The 14441-nt window shown below is 38.7% G+C and overlaps 2 protein-coding genes across 2 annotated transcripts; one reads left to right on the top strand and one right to left on the bottom strand.

Annotated features, from left to right (window-relative positions):
• The first annotated feature begins 2656 nt into the window (after window positions 1-2656).
• LOC104241591 (uncharacterized) lies at window positions 2657-8895 on the top strand. The gene is made up of 7 exons (XM_009796538.2): window positions 2657-3948; window positions 4047-4162; window positions 4819-5892; window positions 7096-7555; window positions 7651-7804; window positions 8221-8311; window positions 8415-8895. The coding sequence occupies exons 1-7, from the start codon at window positions 2746-2748 to the stop codon at window positions 8530-8532; spliced, it is 3216 nt and encodes a 1071-aa protein (XP_009794840.1). The 5' UTR covers window positions 2657-2745; the 3' UTR covers window positions 8533-8895.
• Window positions 8896-10373: 1478 nt separating this feature from the next.
• Window positions 10374-13550, bottom strand: LOC104241590 (zinc finger CCCH domain-containing protein 1). Its single transcript, XM_009796537.2, has 4 exons — window positions 13369-13550; window positions 13129-13219; window positions 11497-12329; window positions 10374-10732 (listed from the first exon to the last, which is right to left on the bottom strand). The coding sequence occupies exons 2-4, from the start codon at window positions 13217-13219 to the stop codon at window positions 10628-10630; spliced, it is 1029 nt and encodes a 342-aa protein (XP_009794839.1). The 5' UTR covers window positions 13369-13550; the 3' UTR covers window positions 10374-10627.
• Window positions 13551-14441: the final 891 nt, after the last annotated feature.

The raw sequence follows: 14441 nt of genomic DNA on the forward strand, positions 1-14441 counted from the left end.
TTAGGGTCGTGACAAAATGCCTACCTACAATGGTTTCCAATTCATCATAGACAATCTGCACACAAAGTTGGCTGGGTGAAAAACAAACATGCTTAATATGACTGGAAGGACTACCCTAGCAAAAGCATCTCTTAACATCATCCCTAACCATGTCATGCAATACATCAAACTCCACTCCAAAACATCCAAAGAGATTGACAAAATCCAAAGGAATTTCATCTAGGGTACCACCACTACCAAAAGAAAGATGCACCTCGTTTCCTGGGATACAATTACAAAGTTTAAGGCACGGGGTGGCCTTGGAATCCACAAAGTTGACCTGAAAAATAAAGCCATCATTTAGGATTGGCATGGAGGCTATACCAGAACCCATCCTCCTTCTGGAAAAAACTCTCATAGCCAAGCACTGCAACTGGAGGTACCCTCCAAAAAAATCAAAACCAAGCACCTGGCAATGCATCCTCAAAGGGTGGGAAACATGCATACAAGCCAAAAGATGGGTTGTCCACTCAGGGAACAGAGTCAGATTCATCAATTACCCTTGGATCCCAAAACCTCCCCTCAATCAGATCCATAATTGAAGGCCCTCTTACACAGGAGGACCTGACTATTACAGTGGCATCAGTTCACAATAATGGGAATTGGAATTTTTCTTCTATATCCCTAAGCATCCCCCCAAGTATCAAAAACACCATCTTAAACACATTCATACCATCTAACCCAATAAAAGAGGACAGAATGATCTGGGGAATCACCACCAATGGCATCTTCACCTCAAAGCCAGCATACTCTCTACTAGATAATCTAGCCCAACAAAAAGGTGCAGACACAAGTAATAACTACTTGTAGGTCGGGAAACTAAAAGTTTCAAACAAGATCAAGTCTTTCTTTTGGCTACTCTTCCATGATATGCTCCCCACTAGAGCCTTCCTCCACCATATTAGAATTCATCTGGATCCTAAATGCTACTTCTGTAACCAGACAATTGAAACATCTGTCCACATCTTCTTCGATTGCCCCAACACAAAACTAGTCTGGACAAACCTTGTCTCAAAAAGTACCAACCCACTCCCAAGCCATGTTACCTCCTTTAGTAGGGACTTGCCAACCACATGGGCCTTCCTATAAAAGAAACCATTCACAACATCATCAATTGGGAAGACCTACTCTCTTTCTGCTTCTGGCAAATTTGGTTTTTAAGAAATAATAACCTCTTCAACAATAGGAAGGATATGGTTAATACAAAAGCTGCTTGGGAAAAAGCAACAGGGTATATAACCATATCGGTGAACATAACACCCACAAAAGAGAAAACTATCTGGGTCAACTGGACACCCCTCTAACCAACACGTACAAGCTCAATACTGACAGGGCTGTAGTTGGTAATTCGGAAAAGGGAGGAGTGAGAGGAGTCTTCAGAAATGCAAGTGGAAACTGGGTGCTGGGCTACATGGGAAGTATTCAACACACTACCAAAACTCAGGCTGAGTTGCTTGCAGTACTGAAAGGCTTGCAAATCGCTGAAGAAAGGCAGCTAATGCCCTTGGAAATCAACACAAACTCCACAGAGGTAATTAGAATGCTTAACAACGGAAACCTTGTCTTTAACTCAATTATCTTTGAATGCAGGTCAATCGTCCAAAGACTAGGAGACGTAGTGGTGAAACACAGCTACATGGAGACGAACAAAGTTACTGACTTACTAGCAAAGGAGGGTGCCAAGAAAGATTTTTTGATACTATTTTTGTAACAGCAGTTCCTCCATTGTTTGCTACACATGCTTTTTGGACAGACATCGCAGGAACTGCTTTCTCAAGACAAGTTTTGGAACGTAATATTTATAACTATGGCCACAGTGAGGGGGAATCAGTATACCCCTAATAGCAATGCTACTGGTTTCTGCCTTAACGGGTAGTACTTTTTAATGAATTGCACCCTTTAACAAAAAAATAAAAAAAAGTTGTTATTGTTGTCACGTAAAATTGTTGAGTTGCAAAAGAATAGTGGAGAAGTGGTCAAGGAAAAGGGAGACGCTCTCATGGAAAGATGGCAAATGGTTTGGCTTTACCGCAAAGTAGGAAAAAAAGGAAGCCTTAGAAACAGAGGGATATATAATTCAATCGCGACCCCACATTTCCAACGGCTCAAATCCAACGTCTCTCTCTCTTGCCCTTTTTGCAGAGCTCCCTTACACCAAACTCTGATACTACACATATGCACAGCAGCTTACTGTTTTATTAATGAAAAAAACACTTGCACAACAACAATAACAACAGCACAACACCACATGTCCACATCTCCCCATTCCCTCTCTTTTCGTCTTCTCTAAGATTTTTTTTTCTTCCCCCACGAAGCTCCCATCTTTTGTTTGTTTGCTCTACACTTCACATCTTACTCACCTCTACCCCTCTTCCTTCATAGCCACATAACCCCCCCCCCCCCCCCCTTCTCTCTCTTTCCTTTGCCATTCATTTTTCCATGTGGAAAGTTCTAATTAGACCCCGTTTGGAAAGAATATTGATAAGTTTTAACAAGATGATGAAAGACGAGAAATAATCGGCGAGACGTGCGGTTTGCGCTAATTGACCGTTTTTGACGTTTTAATTACCCAAAAAACAGCTCTTTTGGTCTTTCATTCATTCAATTTATTACTAGGAATTTTCTTGATTTTCTTATCATTGAAAGAGAGGAAAACAGTTAAAAGAGAGGTATAGGAATGAATTATATCATTTTTGTTATTCTTGAATGTTTCTATGGTTAGTTTCTATTGTGTTTCTCCTAATTTCTTCTTCTTCTTCATTGAAAAGCGAGACATTTTTGCAGTCATTTTCATTTTTTCAACCAGATGGGTTGTTTCCAATTTTTAATAGGGGAACATTGAAATGTTCAAAGTTTTCTCCTTTTTGTCAACAAACAATAATTAACATCATAGCAACATTCTTGATTGAGCAAAAAGGGTCAGAAGAAATGGCATCTTCTCAGGTAGAAATAGCCTCTTCTTCTTCTCCCTTTGGTCATGTCCTCAGAGATCGTAATAGGCGTGATCGTTGCAGCCATAGAGATTCAACTAATGCTGCTTTTCAAAAGAATCTCAAAGATTTGGTTCATACCCACATCCATTCTTGCATTTCTACAAGTCAACCCACCCCTTCCTCTGTTGATAGTCATGGACCTGGTCATGTTGACTATGCTGATTTATGGGTTCACAAACCACAATGGGATAACAATGAGAATAGTCCCACGACTAACATCAAATCCACTAATAATAATAAATGGGATAAAGCTAGAGAAATGGTGTTTTCTACTAGGACTACGAAACAGAGAGAGGCGAACGCGAACACGAATGGTTCATTGCCTGAAGGCAGCATCGTAGAAGTTCCTAATAATGGTGGAGTTTCGACCCTTGTACGCCGTTGGAGGGATTTTGAAACGGTATCAAAGAGCGTGAATTTGGGGAACAATTCACCTCAGAAAGGATGTGATGATACATGTGATGAATCTTCGGTAGATGGACGATTTGAGACTCCGTCCATGAGCGTCAATGGCGAATCATCGGGAGATTGGGAACCATTGGATAAAACCACGGTTGTGAATGAAAGACATTCAAATATTAAAGAAAGAGAAAAGCCAAGAGTTGCTGATATAATTAGGAAATTGGCGAGTAGTAATGGTGAAGAGAATCATGAGAGCGAGAACAATGGTAATAATGCTGCCCTTGCCTGTGGTGGTGAATCGTTGCCTCGAATTAAAACATCATTTGATCATTCAGAGCAATTACAGCAACAACAGAGGAGTTTTTTCCCGGTTCTGCACTCGCCCCGTATTATCAGAGGTCGCCAGGCATTGAGCGATTTGCTATTGCAAATGGAGCGTGACAGATACCGGGAACTTGAAGGTTTTAAGGAGCGTAAGGCCGTTTCCAAGTTCCAACAAAGAGGTCGTATTCAGGTTTGCTTTTTGCTCTCTAATCCTTCATTCAAGTGTAATTTTACTGTTGAATTTGCTTTAAACTAGTATCATTTACTCAAATCCAACTTCCTGAATAGGCTTTGCTTAAAGTTAGATTCCTGCGTCGTGGCATAGGCGCCAGAGATGATCGATCAACCAAAGGCACATCATCCGAATCAAATAGAATGTCTCAATCTGCAATCACGCATATCAGGTAAAGGTCCTTATTTAACTCCTTTTGATCCATGTCTTTGTAAATATCAAATGGCCATTACAAAGAATTAATCTGCAGTTACCTTATGGAGAATGTTTCTGATCATCATGTTCTCAACTGCTTAAAATATGAAAATTTTAGAGCAAAATTGCACCATTTGTTCTCAGTTGAACAGTTCTTTTTCTTTGACATGCTGAGGCAAAGAAGATTATAGTTTGTTAACACAGTCTAGGGAGAATCCAATCTTGGGAACCTATTGCTGTTGTTGACAGTTTATCCGTCGTTTAGTTGCCATTTGCTCAATTGTGTATGCCTTCTCTCTCTCTCTCTCTCTATATATATATATATATATATGAAAGTGTGGTCTCAGCTTAGAATACCTTTTGGGATGTATGAAAAACTAAACAATTGAAGCTGAAAACACGTTAATGAGACTGGTAGACTTTCCCTTCAATCAGCTTTTCTTGTATTGTTCTTTCCATTTTCACAATGAAAAGTATTTAAGAATCAGGGCATTTCCTTATGAGTTATGTGGTTTGAAGGGAATTAATTATCCATTCGGGTTCTACCTTATGGAAACAAAGTTATGGTCTTTCTGATTCAAAATGTACCTTAATATGGAATAATTGAAATTGAAATATGTTAATTCATTTCAGGAAAAGGTTCAATACAGGAAGTCAGAATGGTGAAGCTGAATCAAGAAGCCTCTCAAGAGAAGCGGCAGATAACACCCAGGAAAGCCGGAATTCCACACTAAATCAGCAAAGAGTACAGAATTGTGAAAGGGATGACAAAGGCTCGATCAGCTGCCATAGAGAACTGGCTGATAACGACACTGTAAAAGTTGGAAGTGAATTAGCATCGTATAAGCGGAGAGAAAGGAATCAGCAGGGAATGCAGCCTGGTGTAGCTGACTCAAGAAGCACCTCTATAGCAGTGGAAAATAACAGTCCAAAATCAGAATCTGCGTCCACGTCTGCACGAGGGAATCATTCACAAGAGCCTAGTGAGCCGATAACTCTCTGCACAAAGGTGGTAGATAACAACTCACAAGTTGGAAAAAAATTTCCCTCCAATCAACAGCGAGAAGAGAAGATAAGCTCCCAAAGGGTTACAACAAATGTGAAAGCTACAAGCTCGTCAAATCCCCAGAAAGAAATGCCATTTCATACCCAACATTCGGACAGTTCTTTAAGTCCAAATCTTAATGAGGTGGACCACAGTCATCAAGCAGTTAGCTCCAAATTACTACATTGTACTTCACAACTACGGAGATCAGATATTTCCCATGACCAAGCTAGCTGGGGATATGCAAGCTGTGAAGCTAGCCATGACAAGTCACTGGAATTTGTAGAGACACCAAAACCTTCCAAGTATAGTGAACAAAGTGTCCATAGAGAAGAACAAGATGCAAATAACTTGCAGCATGCAGGAACAAGTAATGAGTGGTCTAGTGAGAGCACCAAACGTCAAAGTGACTGGGAAGAGGAAGCGACCAACCAGAATCTAATGGACAGTGATTGTGGTTGGGTAAGTGATTATTCTCACACACCAAGTGGATGGGATGAACTACAGTCTAACTACGAGCAGCAGTCAGAATCCAACCATGACTGGGTAAGTGATATTTCCCGTCCACGTAAAGAGTGGGAAGGCCTTAGACAAGAAAGATACCAAGAGATGCTTGATCCTTTCCAAGACAATAATCATGATATTCGCCAACTTCTTAACAGGTATTACAATTCATGCATCTGATCTGATACTAATCCTATATATTTATTGTAGTAAGGTGTGAACGACTGGCTGTGGTGGGTACGAGGAGAGGTAGAGGGAGACCTAAGAAGTATTGGGGAGAGGTGATCAGGCAGGATATGGCGCGACTTAGGGTTACTGAGGACATGGCCCTAAACAGGGAATTGTGGAGATCGAGCATTAAGGTTGTAGGTTAGGGGAAATTGTGATGTCTTTTCTACAGCGCACTAGAGTGAGACTAGCCAGTTAGGAATTAGTCTTAGGATGTTATTGATCAACTACTGATGATGGGCTTTATCTGCTGTGTATCAATACCTTACATCTTTCTCGTATTTCTTATATCTCTTATATTGTTGTTACTTTGTTATTTTATGGTATTTATGTTATGTTATGGATTTTATGGTATTTTATGTTGTTTTATTATGAGTCTATTGATAGTACTAATAGTGTCTCTTGTTGCCTCTTTGAGCCGAGGGTCTCCTGGAAACAGCCTCTCTGCCCCTCGGGGTAGAGGTAAGGTTTGCGTACATATTACCCTCCCCAGACCCCACTTGTGGGATTACACTGAGTTGTTGTTGTTGTTGTTGTATTTGTTGCACCAGTTGGATATATGTTTTACTTTGGCCTTTGTGTACGATTCGTAGACATTTGCCTGCCCACATTAATGAAGCACAAAGCTTTCAAGGGAGAACCAATAGCAAACCATTAGAATATGATTTCCACTAAGAGTATCAGACAGAAATGAACCGTTGTTACTACATGAAGGCTGTCACTAGAGATCAGACAGAGATCACAAAAATTAAGGCAATAACAAAAGTGAATCCACCTCAGAACATAATTGTCACTTAGAGTATATCAGGCAAACAGGACCGAAGCATGGATCATTTCTGTACTTGTCCGTGTCGGTGTGGAGATAATCTCTGAAAATACGACTTAACCTCGTAGAAGAATGTGACACGTGTTTGATCGAAATGAGATGAGATTCAAGAAAACGGACTTTGCAATTTGGAAAAGGACGTCATAGTTTAGATTTTATAGTCCCCTGCTTGCCAATGAAAGTGATACTCGAGTGAATATAGAGTCTGTATATCTCCTTTAGCTGCCCTAAGATATTAATATTCAGCTTCTGTAGTAGAAGCATAGCCCCTGATCTGCACTTACTTTTGCTCTTCATAATTGTGCAGAAAAAGTGTTTCAATCTTTCTTAATAGTGGTTTGAGAGAGAAAATAGATCGACTAATGGCGTCTCGCTCACAACAACTACCTAATGCAATGACCGGCCAGCTTCAGGAAGAAGTAGAGGCACGTGTACCTAAAGAAAAAGAGAAGGAAGAGGAAATGGTATCACATAATGAAACACGAGGAGGAGAGGCCGAAGATGATGAGGAAGAAGAAGACTCGGGTTATGAGGATGACTTTGAAGATGACAATACACCAATTAGACAACATTACCTCGAACCTGAGGAATTAGTTGATCAGAAGAAAGCTTCACATACTTTACCGTCATGGAGCAATAATCAAGACCGGGGTGTCACTGATGACTCCTGTCACCTTCCGTCTAATTCTTTACCACAATCTCAGTCATCCAATATTTACTCCCATCACAATCAACAATACTCCTCCTCCACTATACACACTTCAATTGTAAGTTCCCCTCCCCCCCCCCCCCCCCCATTTTTACAATGATTTGCCAGATATTCCTGAGTTTGAGACTAGTCATAACAACATGGCATTAACAGGAAATGGAACTAATATATGAATTGCGAGGACATATGGAGCAACTCCACCAAGAGATATTTGAAATACGAAGATCAATAAACAGCTGCATGAACATGCAAATGAAATTACAACATTCCATTAAGCAGGAGGTTACAGCTGCAATAACTCAGTCAGGTGAGTTGGTTTACTGAAATCTGAATATAAGATGCTTACTAAGCTCCTCCATCATCATTCATAAAACGATTTGATTGTTTTTGTGTTTTCTAACTTCATAAAACCCTTCATAACCTATAAGAAAAACTTGACAGAAGAAATAGCTATATTGTGAAGTCGTTTCACTTCTTATATTCTTTACCTTATTGAACTTTTTTTGGGGGGAACAAGCTTACCTTGTTGAAATTTGTTGCATCATACCATGGTTTTCTTCCTCCTCTCAATCTTTGCACACTTTTGAATAACTATTGAGTAAGTTCCAAGATCTGGCTTCACTTATGGAGCTTCATATACCTGTGATCTTTTTCTTTTCTATTTTTCCTCCCTGTTTGGTTATATACAGAAAGGGAGTAGAGTGTAACATTTTTGTAATGCAGGTCCAATGATTGGGAATAATTCAGATAAGGGTGCAAACAGAGCAAATTGTCGTATTTGCTATGGGGCGCAAGTTGATTCTCTCCTTTACAGGTACTTGGCATTGATTGCAGCAAGAATTTTCACTAAGGCAATTCAAAATACACAAGAAACAAGTAATATTAATCTCTTGGGTATCATTATCCATTCTTTTCAGGTGTGGGCATATGTGCACCTGTTTCAGGTGTGCCCATGAATTGCTTTGGGGCACCGGAAAATGTCCAATATGTGAAACCCCCATAATAGATGTTGTCCGTGCATATATACACTCGTGACGCACAGGTTAACCGGATTTTGTTCTAGAGGACTGCTGATTCCTAACTTTTTGTCCAATGAGAGATGAGCCAAAGGATGATTTTCGTTTTCTTTTCCTTTTTTCTTTTTAATTGAATCTTGTCAGCCATGGAAATATTTATGGCTAATTTATTGTCTATAACAGGTTTAGAGATAGTGGATGAATGCTCACTCTCCTCTGGTTTTCACTAACCATCCTTTGTATACAATAGGAGAAAAGAAAGGAAAGTTCTTTCTGTGATTATTAGCATTGTGTCTTTCAACTTTTTGTATTAACAATTCAAATGAAAATTGGAGAGTTCCTTACATGTAAATATGCTACAAGCAGCTTAGCAGTTTCTTCTCATTGGTTTCTTCTAATCAGAATGAAAATGGGATAAAAACAGTACAAATTGTAGCTTAAAACTCTCACAGAAGCATTAGATTCAATGTAGATCTGATCAGCTAGAGTCGGTGATGCTGCTGAACAGAGCCATGAACACTTGACAATGAAATTTCAGGATTCAGATCTAAAGAAGCCGTTGCTCTAAAGGGTATTTTTATGTTGGTACAGCACATAGCTGAATAAGGCATGTTAGAGTTCCCCAGATTATTGAAAGAAGTTCCCAATACTTTGAGACAGTGATTGCTTTCTGTCTAATAATTATTTACTTGCTAATGCATTTGACACTAAAACTATGACAAGCAAGAGTAAAACTTGGCTGGTAAAACACTCACCATTAGATTTGTTGACTTTCTTGTAGCGTGATTCAATTCACCGCTCTTGTTTTCTTCTTTAGTTCGGGATAAAGTTCTTCGTTGCATTTGTTATAAGAAGCAAGACAAACTTGGCATGTGGAACTCTCACCATTGCATTTGTTGTGTAATTAACCTTCATTAACTTGAGTTTTAAGTATAGTTTCTTCAAAGGGCAACGATAGCCACACAACATTACTATTCTATTAGCTTGTATCACTTTCCAGTTAGCCGTTGAAATCAGAAAAAGGTTCAGCTTAATACTTGGACTAGTGATGCAGACAAAACCCTTGCGACTAGAATGGATGAGTCACGACAACCTGAAACTTTTCCTTCTGTGAGAAAACAAATTATATGATTAAAAGAAAAAAAGGATACATGGCATGTACTCCAGGGGGTAAATCCTCCGTTACGCGTGATAGCAATTAGCTAGCTCTTGAAAAATCTAAGGGGGGAACAGATTTAGTAGATAAAATATGAAAAATCGCATGAAGAGTTGGATTGGCACTATAATATTCCCAACCTTGTCCAGAATAAGGAAGTATACTTCTATTTTTTTTTTATGACCGAGAAATCCATCTGGAGCCGATCCTTTGGACCAACAGCCTTCGAAACTCGGTGGATAACGGGCCCACCCCTCTACCCTTCTCCACTTAAATACCAGACTTTGCTTTGCATGGTGTGGGGACTTGAACCTGTGACCTAAGACACAAATCCACCACCCTTTGTCACTTGAGCTAGGCCCTGGGGCAGAAGTATGCTTCTATTAAAGTTAGCTTTATAAGCATATGATCTGAACATGTTAGGTGCTTGTCAACAAAAAAGTTCTACACATGAAGGTGGACTACAACAGTCTGAGAATCAGTTATACAAGAGCTTTAGCAAGAAAACTGATAGGGTGATACCTTTCACATACAAAAACGCAAATCCAAGATATCCAACTTGTATGTACTTACAATAAAGCGGAAGACGAGTTTCCGTGGTATACTGGAAGAGAGAGAACTGACCAGCAGTGCTTTTAAAAGCGTAAAAAAGGCAACAATGTCTACGAAGCTTGAAGCGAAAAGCAAGAAGTAAAAAGCGCACATTTCTCTGAAGCGAAGCACAAAATTTAAGGATAGTTAAAAAATACCAAACATATATGAATTTAGTACTACATTAGTCAAATTGCATTAATATAACAAAATTTCAGCATCCACTATACAGTAATGCGTACATTAGTCCAACTCCTCAAAGTTGAGATTCAGACAACCGACCAACTTCTCAATTGGATTATTGTGCACATCGTGTTTGAAGCACATGTCTTCATCTGTGAAGCAATAACCCCTTGCTTGGCATCCATCATTTTCCTTGAGCCGCCATTCTCTTACGTATTTCAAATGCTGTATTGAATATTCCAAGCGTTGGCTGGTTGCATACAAAACACTTCTTGTTCTTTGCATGGTGCTGTTAACCACAAAACCCCAAAAAAAAACAAAAAAAAAAATTGATTACCTTGCAATTTGCACAAAGGAGAAAAATAGAAGTGAAATAAGTCATAGCTGTGTAATATGATCAATTCACACAAGAGAAAAATAGAAGTGAAAGAATCCTGCTTTATCCTAAGGGGAATCTCATATCCCATCGCCTTGTAGAGCAGGTCTCTACCATTACTACTTGAGATCGGCAATGAGAAGTACATTTCGAATATTTAACAATTCATATAAGTCATATCTGTGTGACCGAGATGACTGCAACTCAAATTAATTTAAGTAGTCTCTAATCTCTATTCTTTGTCGAAAGCCCAACCAATATAAGGGGTAGTTTTTTCTAATTAAGGAAAAAGGTAAATTCCAATACTTGCCGGAGAAGTAACTCTTGCCTATTTCAGTTGGTACTTTTACATCCTAGTGTCAATCTAACTCCACATATACAAAATTTCTCCTGACCATAGTTGCACTGTATATAAAAAAAACAATAAGGAAAGGGCACATTAAGGGCAATATGCACCAAGAAAGTCCACTCTACTGCATTCCTTTCCTTTTTAGGTGGTTGCGGTTGGGGAAGAGGGAGGGGGTAAACTCTATTGCCACCTCAAACAAGAGGTAAAGTTTAAAAACAAGAGGAATAGGTTAGAAACAAGAGGAATGGAAAAGGAACATATAGGAGTTGGTGTTCACAGATTCCATTATGAGATCAAGCAAGCAAGAGAAAAAGGTCAATGAAATTACCTTTAATGCACAATGCTCACAGAAGTAATGCTTGCATTTGGTCATAACGGGGTCAACAAAAGGCTCTCTGCAGATAAAGCAAGCAAATGGTAAGGCGTCATCATCATCTTCATCACTCTTCTCAGCATCCTCATCATCCTCGTCGAGCATCCCCATAGCCAATTTACGTTTCCTCTCTTTCTCAGCTTCGTCCCACTCTTTTTCAATCTGCCAACCAGACTTATAATCTCCACGGTCATGCATAAATTTGCAAGAGTCCCCGTATCCACAATATCCCGTCTCTTTGTAGTCCTTACAAATATCCGGCTGATAGTCAAACCTTGCTGAAACTCTAATGTGGGCAGAAGCCCTGAGAGGACCATGCGCTCCACCAGCTTTCTCACTAGAAATCGTATGTTCCCTTCTCAAACCAGCTTTGTAATCAGTATATTGATTCATCCCCTTGTACAATTTCTCATCCCCACCAGTCTTGCTTTTTCCTTTCAAGGCCCCCTCTGCCTGCTTCAAAGCTCTCTCCCGAATGGCCCGGGCATCCTTAGAGAACTCGGTCTCAGTTTCTAAGGTAGCTGTAGCTCTACTATCATTTTGAACTTGAATTTCTTTAGAGGATTCAAAATGAAAAACTCGAGATTTTGAATCCACATTGGATTCTGTAGCCTTGTTACACTTTGAAGCTCCAGTAGAAAAGCGTAGCTTGTTATCCGCAATGGCTGGCTTTTTCTTGGTATATATGACTGAACCTTCACCTTCTGCATCGTCATTCTCCCCCTCCTCAACCGTAGGACGCTTTCTGATATTTTTGCCCTTGGATGGTTTCTTAAAAAAATTGCATACTGCAAATAGAAGAAAGGAAACAAAAGTATAATAAGAAGAAAAAAATTGAACCAGTAAATTGACAAAAGAATGCAGAAACAAGCTAGAATAGAAAAGGAACTTAGGATTAACATTTGCAAGCATAAGATACATGGATATCTGCAAAACCAGGGATACTAACAAAACCAGTACTTAATGGAACATTAGTTACAACAGCCATGTCCAATGACAAGCTCAAGATGATCACTTGTGACACCAAGCATATGGACTTGAAAAGCTTTTTTCTTTTCATTGCAACTAGAGATGAGCTTAAATGGAACGACATGGTTCGTGAGAATTCATTGCTGAATCCCGACTTACTTAAGATTGAGACGTAGTTGTTGTTTTCGCAACTAGAGAAACAAGTTGGATGAGTTAAGTTCCCATAGCATTTTTTTTGTAGAGCCTTGTATAATTTAATATCATGTGTTTGACGAGATGTGAAGGGCTAAAGCTAATCAGAATAGTAATACTAGTTGAGCTTAGTTGTAATTCCAAATAACTAATCTCGTAATAATACTCTACAAAGTTAAATTGTGATTTCAGTGCTGTAGGAGTACACTCTACTGCTTCACATCAATGTTGTAATTTGGTAGATATTGTGTACTTCGGTCCAAAAATTACTGTTATACAGAAGCTTGATACCATAATATTTTAACCTTGTCCGAGCGGCCAAAAGTGTAATTTTTTTATGCAATTAACCATTAGTAGAGAAAAGAATTTATGAGAGCGCAAATAACCACAAATAAATTGGTTGGTGATTAAGGAAGAGGAGGCTACCGGAACTTGAAGAAGGTGGAGCTGTTGGCGGCTGCTCAGTTTCAGCTTCGGCAGGGTTCGATTCAAACGCTGGAGTATTTGAATTCTCCATCTGACAACACAAATCGTTGGAATCATATTAAATATCGAGCGCGATACAAGCAAAATAGACTGCAAAGCTAAAATAGGGCTAGAAATATGAACCAAAAAAAAAAGAGAGAGAAATAGGGCCAGATGAAGTTTTCGAGGAGAGCGACTTACAGTTATAGAGATCGCTGACGGAATGGCAGTCGGTGGTGGCAGACTTGAGCCCCACGTGCAGCAGAACGACGGTGACGGGGAGGCCCGGAGGTGGATTGGCGGTGGTGAACTGGCGGAGGGGCTGCGGAAGCAGGGGGAGGGTTCTTTTGTTTAACGTCCAGATATACCAAAAATATTGATACTTTTTTTTGTTTGGTTTGGTTTGGTTTTGAATTTTAAAAACTCATCAAATTTGGTTTGGTTTTGATTTTAATCAAAAAATAATTGAAAAAAATCGAACCAAACCGACTACAGAGATAGTTATTTCAAATTTATTATTACATATATATATATATATTTCTACAAAGATTCAAAAATTTTATGGTGAATGTTAATTATTTGTACTTTTAGTATAGTTTTTTACTTTTATATTCTAGTTTGATTTGTAGTTTTCTTAACATGTTAAGTGTAAGAATCCATTTCATGTTAAAAAATATATATTTTTAATTGAATTCTTAAATTATTCATCACTATTTGATTCAATTATCATCAATATATTTTAGTAAATAATAGATTTCTCAAATGGCAATTGATTTGATAGTGTTATGTTAAAAATGTGATCGTCGGAATATGTGTTTGGCAATGTATGTCTTATATTTAAGAAAAAACTGACAAATAATCAAAAAAATCGAAAACCCGACATAAACTAAATCGAGAAAAAACCAAATTAATTGGTTTGGTTTGGTTCTAATATTTGAAAAACCGACCTATTTGGTTTGGTTTCTTTTAAGGGAAAAATCGATACAAACCGAACCATCAACACCCCTACTACTAGACAGTTTGTAAAAAGAAAAAGAAAAAGTCAACAACAATTTCTAATTACTACTGTAATAGTAGAGTTTAAAAAAATACAGCAGGAATTAATAGAAAAACTTAGAAGGGAAAATACTAGATTATTAAATACCGAGCGCGAATCAAACCGCGGACTCTAGATCAAGGGCGATGCCACCGTCCCTCTTTTTTTTTTTTTTTTTTGTAAACTGGAATTCATTTAAATATTAAATAACATTACAATCATTAAAAGTATTAGATGC

Source organism: Nicotiana sylvestris, chromosome 2 (assembly GCF_000393655.2).
Source record: "Nicotiana sylvestris chromosome 2, ASM39365v2, whole genome shotgun sequence".
Taxonomy (NCBI): domain Eukaryota; kingdom Viridiplantae; phylum Streptophyta; class Magnoliopsida; order Solanales; family Solanaceae; genus Nicotiana; species Nicotiana sylvestris.

Coding starts and splice junctions, on each gene's coding strand:
- LOC104241591 (XM_009796538.2), top strand. CDS start 2,746: ATGTTTCTATGGTTAGTTTCTATTGTGTTTCTCCTAATTTCTTCTTCT. Junction 4,163..4,818: donor TCTGCAATCACGCATATCAG/GTAAAGGTCCTT, acceptor AATTCATTTCAG/GAAAAGGTTCAATACAGGAA. Junction 7,556..7,650: donor CCACTATACACACTTCAATT/GTAAGTTCCCCT, acceptor TGGCATTAACAG/GAAATGGAACTAATATATGA.
- LOC104241590 (XM_009796537.2), bottom strand. CDS start 13,219: ATGGAGAATTCAAATACTCCAGCGTTTGAATCGAACCCTGCCGAAGCT. Junction 12,330..13,128: donor TCCACCTTCTTCAAGTTCCG/GTAGCCTCCTCT, acceptor TTCTATTTGCAG/TATGCAATTTTTTTAAGAAA. Junction 10,733..11,496: donor GTGAGCATTGTGCATTAAAG/GTAATTTCATTG, acceptor TGTGGTTAACAG/CACCATGCAAAGAACAAGAA.